Consider the following 8,769-nt stretch of genomic DNA (forward strand, 5'->3'; position numbering starts at 1 on the left):
CCAGCAGCCCTGGCTGGAAATGAACACGCTCTGCTATGTTGCCCATCATCTGCAGCACCTTTGCTCTCTGTGCTTCCTTCAGATCCTCCTTGTTAAGCAATACCCCTTTTCAAGTGCTGTGTCCAAGAAGCCTCTTCTGATCACCTTGGCAAAGGTGGAGCCTCTCCGCTGTGCAGGCTGCCAGACTTTTCAGGCTCTGCCCTCCAGCCAGTGTGGGTTGAGAATGCATGAAGGGGAAGGCCTGGATTCTACCACCGGATTTGTCAAGGCCCTGATACACCACCCAGGGGCAGGTGTTGTATCACACTCCGTGAGAGGTGGCTCGAGGCCTGGGCAATCTGTGGGCAAAAAGACAGAGCCATTTCTTTGTGTGGGCTTGAACTGAGGATCTGGGAGCCATCTTTCTGAGTTTTATTGTTCAAGGCTGGTGCTCTACCACTTGAGCCACAGCTCTACTTCTGGCTTTTTGGTGGTTCCATGGAGAGTAGAGTCTCATGGGCTTTCCAGCTTATGGCTGGCTTCAAACTATGATCCTCAGATCTCAGCCTCCTGAGTAGCCAGGATGACAGGCATGAGACGGAACCCCAGGTGATGGGCACCAAAGGCTTTTTGGATTTTTTTGCTCCCATTTATCTCCTGTGAACTAGCAAGCCCAAGTTAAAATAGTCATTACAGGGTATCAAATTCCTCTCCTACGTCAGTTAATCCAAGGAGATAAAGTGTCTTTGGAAAAGGCTAGTCTGAGTTGGATTAGGGGTGTTTGTGTGTGTGTGTGTGTATGTGTGTGAGTGTTGGGGATACCTACCCTCATCTCTGTGGTGCCTTATCCTCCCAGCAGGGAGAGCATCCAGGATCCTGACCCCAAGGGAGGTGGATGGGGGAGAGTACCTAAGGTCACATCCAGGGGGATGATCTGAATTCTGTCCTGCAACCTAAGTCTGGACAGATAAAGGAGAGAAGGAGAGGGTTAGGGAAACATGAAAGGGAGCTCTTACCTTTGGCTACATGTACCAGCGAGAAACTGAATACATCTTTCTTGGAAGTCAGATAAAAGTTGTACACTGTTCATTTATTTCATGATTGTGTTAGTCCTACGGCTTGGATTCAGGGCCTGGGTGTTACCCTTAGCTTCTTTTGTTCAAGGCTGAGGCTCTACCACTTGAGCCTTAGCACCATGTCTGGCTTTTTTGTGTGTGGTTTTGGGGAGGGAGGTGGTTTATGGGAGATAATATTCTCACGGACTTTCCTGCCTGGGTTACTCTGAGTCACAACGATCAGACCTCAGCCTCCCAAAGAGCCAGGATGATGGGTGGGAGCCATGAGCTCCTGACCACCACCATGCATTTATAATCCCTTAGGCCCAGGGCCAGGCCACCCCCAATATACCTCCTTGCTTGGAGTAGGAAGTAGACATGAGTGGGTTGATACTTCAACAGCCTACCGATCTTTGAGCATTGTTCTGGGTCAGTCTGATGGAGGCTTATTCCTTATCCACAGCAATGACTTGGCTCTGTCACAAGAACAAATGTCCATCGGGAGGAATCAGGTCTGGGGTCTTTCCTCTGAACCCCGCCCCCCTAACCAAAACGACACTCCCCAGCAAAGGGTAGTACACACAGAGTGTTTTTATTGTCTTATAGCCAGGGTCTTGTCAGATAGGTGGTGGTATAGGTCAGAGGCCCTGGATTGTGCTGGGCAGGGCGACAAGGTGACACCTTCTCATCCATTTTCCTTCAAGGGTGTAGAAGAGGGATGTAGGGAAGGACTAATGGGATGGACAATGAATAACCGTCAAGGTCTAGCCAGGGCACAGAGGGGCTTACCTCATGAAGCTGCTTCAACAGGCTGAGCAAAACAGCTCCTGACCCACAGCCCACCTCCAGAATAAGAGGGCCACCTTGGGTTCCAGACACATGGGGATGCTGGGCCACCTCCTCCAACACTCATTCTACCAATTCCTGAGAGACACAGAGAGAGAGAGAGACAGAGACAGAGACAGAGGGCCAGAATTACACTTAAGCCAGATGCCGATGGCTCAGACCTATAATCCTACCTACACAGGAGGCTGAGATGTGAAGATCTTGGTTCATAGATGGCTCAGGAGGAATGTCTGTGAGACTCTTATCCTAAAAGAACTAACAGAAAATGGGAAGTGATTCTGTGGCTCATGTGGTAGAGTGCTAGCCTTGATCTGATGAGCTCAGGGACAGCATCCAGATCCAGAGTTCAAGCCCCACAAATGACAAGAAGTGGACTTTCCACCACAAGAAGTGGACTGAATAACACCCACTGTCCTAGGAAACATGGCAGAGAAATCAGACCAAGATTCCTGTCAGCTGGGGATCATGAGTAGGTCACCTGGCTGGAAAAATGAATAGAGTGAAGGATCCCTTCCTCATGAGGATAGGGTAATGATGAAAGACAGCCACGTTTTGTTTCATGATCCCACACCTGTTGCATGGTTAGTAACAGACCCCATCTGAGCCCTTTCCCGGCAACTTCCTGTCATATGCTCACAGAATTGTTGAGAACTGTATCTGACACCTGCTCCCTCTGTTCCTGGCCCTGCTCCAGAGATCCCTCTGTATTAGTCCTTTATTTACTCACAACTGTCCCATGAGGAGACTGAGGTCCGATGGTCGACATCCAACCCAGACTTCACCTGTGGTCAAGAATCGGCTGCCGCGAACTAAGAGTTTGGGTCAATCCATCTAATACAATGACTGAGCTGGGCGATAAATGTCTACCAGCCCCCACACCTCCCACACACCTACACACAAACACAACTCCATCATCCTTTGCAGGCAAAGATGTTTTACTTTCTTTCTTTTTGTTTGTTGTGGGGCTTGAACTCTGGGCCTGGGTTCTATCCCTGAGCTCTTCAGCTCAAGTCCAGCACAGTATTCTTGAGCCACAGCACCACTTCCGGTTTTCTGGTGGTTTATTGGAGAGAAGAGTCTGAGGGTCTTTCCTGCCCAAGCTGGCTTTCACCCGTGATCCTAAGATTCAGCTCCTGATTACTTAGGATGACATCCATGAGCCACTGGCACCCGGCCAAAAATGCTTTTCTATGACTGTCATCCTATCCCCTCAGGAGACTGAGATCTGAGAACTGCAGTTGAATGCCACCCTCTTATCTCCAATTAAAACCCTAAAACCTTGCAAGTGGAGCTGTGGCTCAAATGGTAGAGTGCTAGCTTTGAGCATAAAACAAGGGATGGGACCAAGGCCCTAGTTTTAAACTTTTTCTAGCATAAATCCACCCAAGAATGGGAAGCAGGTGAGCACACGGGAGCTCAAAGCTCACACGTAATACTCAAGATTCACAGAATAGACTACATCCTGCTCTGAGGATCTAGATTCTATGTCCTAGGTCATGGCAGGCTGAGATGGGACTGACCATGCACCAACTCAGGACATACAAGTACAATCTCATACTGAGGATCCCGTGACCTCATCAAGGACTCAAGATCTCTCACTGTCCTGCCTTGACACTGGGCAGTCAGGTGAGATCCAGTTATACAACCAAAGGATATTGGAATGAATTAATTTCTCAGCCAAGGGATGCAGACTGGAGGGCTCTAGGTCCCTTTATCTCAGGAGGAGAAAAGGGCTGATCCATCTCAGGAATGATCCTGGGTTGTGAGTATCCTCAAAGAAACAACCCAGCTCAGAGCCCAGTGCCTCTGGTGTTCCCACCAGCCTCGACCTTCAGTCCGCCCTCTCTAAATCCCACATCTGCCATCTAGACTAAAGGCTGAGCCAGCAAGGAGACCAACCTCTACCTCTGAGAATGGCAGTCATGGGGCCCTAGAGTCCCCTAGAGGAAGTCTCAGAGCAACATGTGTCTGACTCTTGCCCTCATTCCCTGGCTGTCCTGTGCCAGTTGCCTGGTTTCCTCTGTCTCTGGTTGAGGAATGAACACTGGGGTTGTCATCTTCAGATTGAACCAGCAAAAGTCCCAGTCCCCAAGGATGTACTGCACAGGCATCCTGCAGTGGTCGACAGCGAGGTTGTCAAGGGTGAACCCAGAGTGTCAGGACTTTTAATAGGCATGTGGCTGGGTTGAAGGCTCTATCACTGATGGTCTAGGTTGTCAGGTGAGGTTGTGGCTTCAATGGCCTGACACACCTGATCTGGGATCATCCTCCCTCTTCATCTTCCTGGTTAACTCTTGCCACCCCCCCTCTGGACACTCCCTCTCCCTATCTTCCCTAGCCTTTGGACACTTTCTTCTTATCTCACCAGAAAATAAACTCGGTGAGCTAGGGGAGATTGTAACTGGGTGACACACCCTGAGCCCTAGGGTCTACCCCAGGCTGTTTCCCTCTGCAGTAAGCAAACCACTCAGATCCTGGATGTCGTGAAGTTGCCGAGGGGACAGTGGCTTGGTCCTACATACTGGCTTTAGGCTCTGAAACTGTCCCCACAGAGATTGTGAATGGTTGGCTCCCTTGATCCAGGAACTCCAAACCAAGGCCTGCATGATAACTTCTTCCTTCCTTTCCTTCTTTTCTCCCTCCATCCTTCCCTCCTCTCTTTCTCTGTCCTCTCTTTGTGTCACTCCTGGGCCTTAAAATCAGAGACTGGGTGCTATCCCTGAGCCTTTTTACTCAAGGCCAACAGTCTATGGCTTGAGCCACTCATCCACTTCTGGCATTTTCTTTTTGGTAGTTAGTTGGAGTCTCATAGGCTTTCCTGCATGGGCCTTAATCCTCAATCCTCCCATCTCAGCCTCCTAAGTAGCTAGGATGACAGGAGTGAAGCAATGGTATCCAACTCAAACCAAGATTTCTTCATGTGCTGTGGAACCAGAACTGGAACCTTTCATCATGTATGACCCGCCCCCCACCCCCCCTCCCCGGGCTTGGCACACACTGTAATGGTTTGTTGGATAAATAAATGAACATCTGTCTATGACAATACTACAGAAAAGTCCCATCTAATTCAGGTAAGCATCCTGGGTGGGGGCAAAGCCTGATGTAGCTCTCCAACAGTTCTCCCTCCTCCTCTTCCCACTCTCCTGGTGCTACCTCACTTAACTGTTTTGGTTCCAAGGACTTGAGCCATGATGTACTCACTGGACTCCAGGGCCTCTGGGATGTCTATCTTCTCAAAGATCTCTGTCCAGCCACTGAACCAGTTCTGTGGCACTCCATTCCCCACTCAGGTGTGAACAAGGTTGCTGTGAGGTGAATGCCAGGCTCAAGGGGCCTCCTCTCCACTCACTGGGGCAGACAGAATGGTCCACTATCTCTGGCCCCCAAGTTTCATGTTGCAAAGAAAGGATCTTTGAGGCATCCCAGGTCTCTGAATCTCCCAGATTCCAGTTCAGGTGCTGGGAATTGTCTCTGCTCACAGCTGACAGGCTGCAGATGGTGAGGTCACAATCTCTGCTCCCCAAGACATCCTCAACTGTGGTGGTCAGCCTAGAGAGAGCCGGAGGAGAATCAGCAGCTGCCAGAGAAAGGCAGTCAAGGCACGACGTTCATAGCAGGAAACCATCTGGCTTGGGAACTCTGCCTATGCTGCTTTGAAAGTCATTGTTTGAGCCAGGCGCTGGTGGCTCACGCCTGTAATCCTAGCTACTCAGGAGGCTGAGATCTGAGGATCACGGTTCAAAGCCAGCCTGGGCAGGAGAGACTGTGAGACTCCTATCTCCAATAAACCACCAAAAAATCGGAAGTGGCGCTGTAGCTCAAGTGGTAGAGCACTCACCTTGAGCTGAAGAGCTGAGGGACAACGCCCAGGCCCAGAGTTCAAGCCCCACGACCGACAAAAAAAAAGAAAGTCATCGTTTGGTGGCTGAAATGGTCCATCTAATTTGACCCAGAATCCCAGGCGTTAGTAGAAATGCCAGCATCAAGAAAAAACCCTGGAAAAGCTGGCATTTCACTTGTCCCAATTAAACTTAATGGGTTCCAAAATCAGTAGTTCCCTTTTCCTTCCAGACAGCCTACAACAGGTTACAGAAAATGGCATTCAGAGAGCCTTAGCTAACTGCCATGTCCTGATCCCAAGCAGGCTCCAGCAGGGGGAACACACTTGCCTACCATTGCCCAGCTGGAAACAGCCCAGGAGGGACACAGATTGGAGTCTGTAGGACTCCAGGGAGGACTACCCACCAGTGCACTGCCCTGGGAGGAAATCCATGGCAACATTGCGGGCCCAGAGGCCCCTGCTAAGATGCCCACGGACACCATCAATGCCCTCTGTAAGATTCTCCTCTCATCCTCAGTCATGATGAACCATCTTCCATGTCACACCGTTCATCAATTCCCAGACCCTCCTAGCTTCATAGCCCCTGCCCTACACTCCCTATCTCGTTCTCTAATTATGTTTAGCAGACACATTCCCAACTTTGAATTAGCTCCAACTATACACACCAGAGCAGACTGTCTGGCTGGAAGAATGCAGCTGTGTTCACAGTAGCCTCATGAGCCTTCTGGCTAAAGGCAGAAGGGCAGGTGTCCACTCTGGTCTGTGGTTCACACAGGCCTCCTAGGAGAGACCCACACAGGCCCAGCAGTTACTGTGGGCTGCAGGAAAGGGGAAGAAAGTGGTGGGAAGGAACATCTAATGAAACCTTCTCCTAAGGAGCTTTGGCACTGTGAAAGAGAAAACAAAAATTGTGGCTGGGCTCATACTGGGCATTAATGAAAAAAACAACAACAAATAAACACATGCACACAAATAAAATGCTTTTGCTGGGGCTAGGAAGTTGGCTCAGTGGTAGAGTGCTTTCCTTTCATGCACAAGGCCCTGGGTTCCATTCCTCAGCACCATGTATGCAAAAAGAAAAAAGTCGGAAGTGGCTCTGTGGCTCAAGTGGTAGAGTGCTAGCCTTGAGCTGAAGAGCTGAGGGACAGCACACAGGCCCAGAGTTCAGACCCCACAACCGGATCCCCCCCAAAAAAAATGCTTGTTCTCTTTTTAGACATGCTGACTGTACAATGAGAAAGATGGTCTCTCTCTCTCTTTTTCTCTCTCATACACACCTAAACACACAGATTCAGAGCAGTGTCTCTCCTGAGTTTGTTGGTTTCTCATCTGGGCAATGTACCAGCTCAAGCACAGGGGTTCCCTTGTCAGAACCAGGGGCAACCACCCAAGGGGAACAATGCTCTAATAATGCAGAACCACCTTGACTCTCCCTTTCTCCAGGGCCAGACCCTTCCCCTTGGGAACAACCAGCCTTGACTCCCCATTCACCAAAACCCTAGGCCAGGACGCTGGGTGAAGAGGTCCCAAGACATGTGGCTCCTCAGAGCCTGTACAGAAAACAAAGCAGGGGGTCATGGTGCCTCCAGAGAGGTGTCTGACCTAGGGTGGGGGCATTGTTGGAGACTTTGATGAGGTCCTAAAGGCTATATACATTGATGGACTCCTTACTTCCAGCCTACATACTTCTGGGTGACTTGGCAGATTCTTGGGGAGGACAAGGAGACCAGATGGACTGGGAGCACTAGCAGAAGCTGGCAGAACTGGGAAATGTGATCACCCAGTCAGAACTGTTGACAGCTGGGGTTGGGGATACAGGCCGGTTGTATGTGTGTCAGAGGGAGTGTGCTTTTCTCCCAAATAGCCACCTTCTATGTGACCCCAGTGCCCTCACCTCTCTAGTGGGCTCTTCTGGGAATGTCCTCAGGTGAAAGTGTGACTGAGCACAGAAGACAAGGGCTCACACAGCAAGGGGGGGCCTATCTTCTGTATCCAATACCCCCCTCCCCAGCAAAAAGGCAAAGACCTAAGAAGGCAGGCGTTGGGTGCTGCTCCCCACCTCTCACTAAAGGCACCAGGTTCCCACCAGGGAGAGAAAGGGTGCAGATGCACAGCTGTGTAGCTCCCACTGCTCCAGGCTAGAGGCTCTGTGGTGCCCCCTCCTCACCCATCCCTGAAGCTCCCCTTTTCCTGGGACACTAACCGCTAGGGATGAGGGTGGGATCCTTGGGTGGACACCCACCTCCATCCCCCACCCCTGGGGTGCATTTTTGGCAGAGCCAGGGCAGACTGTGGCACATGGGGGAGGTGCAGTAGTGATGGGAAAGGGGAAGCAAGAGGCGGGTTCTGGCTCGGCGGGGGTGGGGGGTTGGGTAGAGTGGGGAGGTCGCAGGGGGTGGGGTCATGGGGTGCTGGCCTGCAGGGCTGCCACTCACCTGTGTTGCTGGAAGAAGCTGTAGGCTGCGATCGGGTCCGCACCCAGCATCTGAGGACCCGGGGCCGGGACCAAGTCAGGGCCACAAGCAGGCCAGGGGCGCACCATCTCCGCCAGGTGACTGCAAGAGGCTCTGCGGTTCAGAGCAGGCAGTGCCATGTTTGAAAAGCAGCGCTGCTGAGAGGGGGTAGGGGCTTCTGCGGGCACATAGCGGGCTGCAAGCAGCCTCTGCTCCTTCTTCTTAGCCACCGCCACCTCAGCGGCCTCCTCCCCTGTGTCAGCAGCCGCTGCTGCCTCTACCTCATCAGACATAGCTGCCTCCCCGCCGCAAAAGATTGCATAGTCATGCCAGACCACATGCAGGTGGCCAGTGAGGTTACACTTTGTCACATACTGGCTGTTTTGGTTTTAAACTTTTGTTTTAAATGACTCATGAATTCAATGGTAAAGCAGAGCTTAAGATAAACATACACAAAGGAGTTTAGTGGAGTTTAACATAAGCATGTGAAAAAGGTGGAGTTTATAGTAAACATTGGATGTTGCCAGCATCCCAGCATAAGCCGGATTACTGGCTACCTGTTTAGTTGGTCAGTCTGAAACAGAACAATGAAGGT

General features: G+C 51.0%; 1 protein-coding gene across 1 annotated transcript in view; it reads right to left on the reverse strand.

Moving 5' to 3' along the window:
* LOC106002786 overlaps positions 1-8,467 on the reverse strand; it is a 32,002-nt gene extending 23,535 nt beyond the window's left edge. Inside the window, 6 exon segments of the mRNA XM_013037578.1 lie at positions 889-940; positions 1,448-1,510; positions 1,824-1,960; positions 3,901-3,992; positions 5,367-5,429; positions 8,157-8,467. Of these exon segments, the coding sequence (XP_012893032.1) occupies positions 889-940; positions 1,448-1,510; positions 1,824-1,960; positions 3,901-3,992; positions 5,367-5,429; positions 8,157-8,467 (718 nt within the window).
* Between the last annotated feature and the right edge of the window lie 302 nt (positions 8,468-8,769).

The sequence above is a fragment of the Dipodomys ordii genome, unplaced genomic scaffold, assembly GCF_000151885.1.
Source record: "Dipodomys ordii isolate 6190 unplaced genomic scaffold, Dord_2.0 Scaffold1000001372, whole genome shotgun sequence".
Classification (NCBI taxonomy): Eukaryota; Metazoa; Chordata; class Mammalia; order Rodentia; family Heteromyidae; genus Dipodomys; species Dipodomys ordii.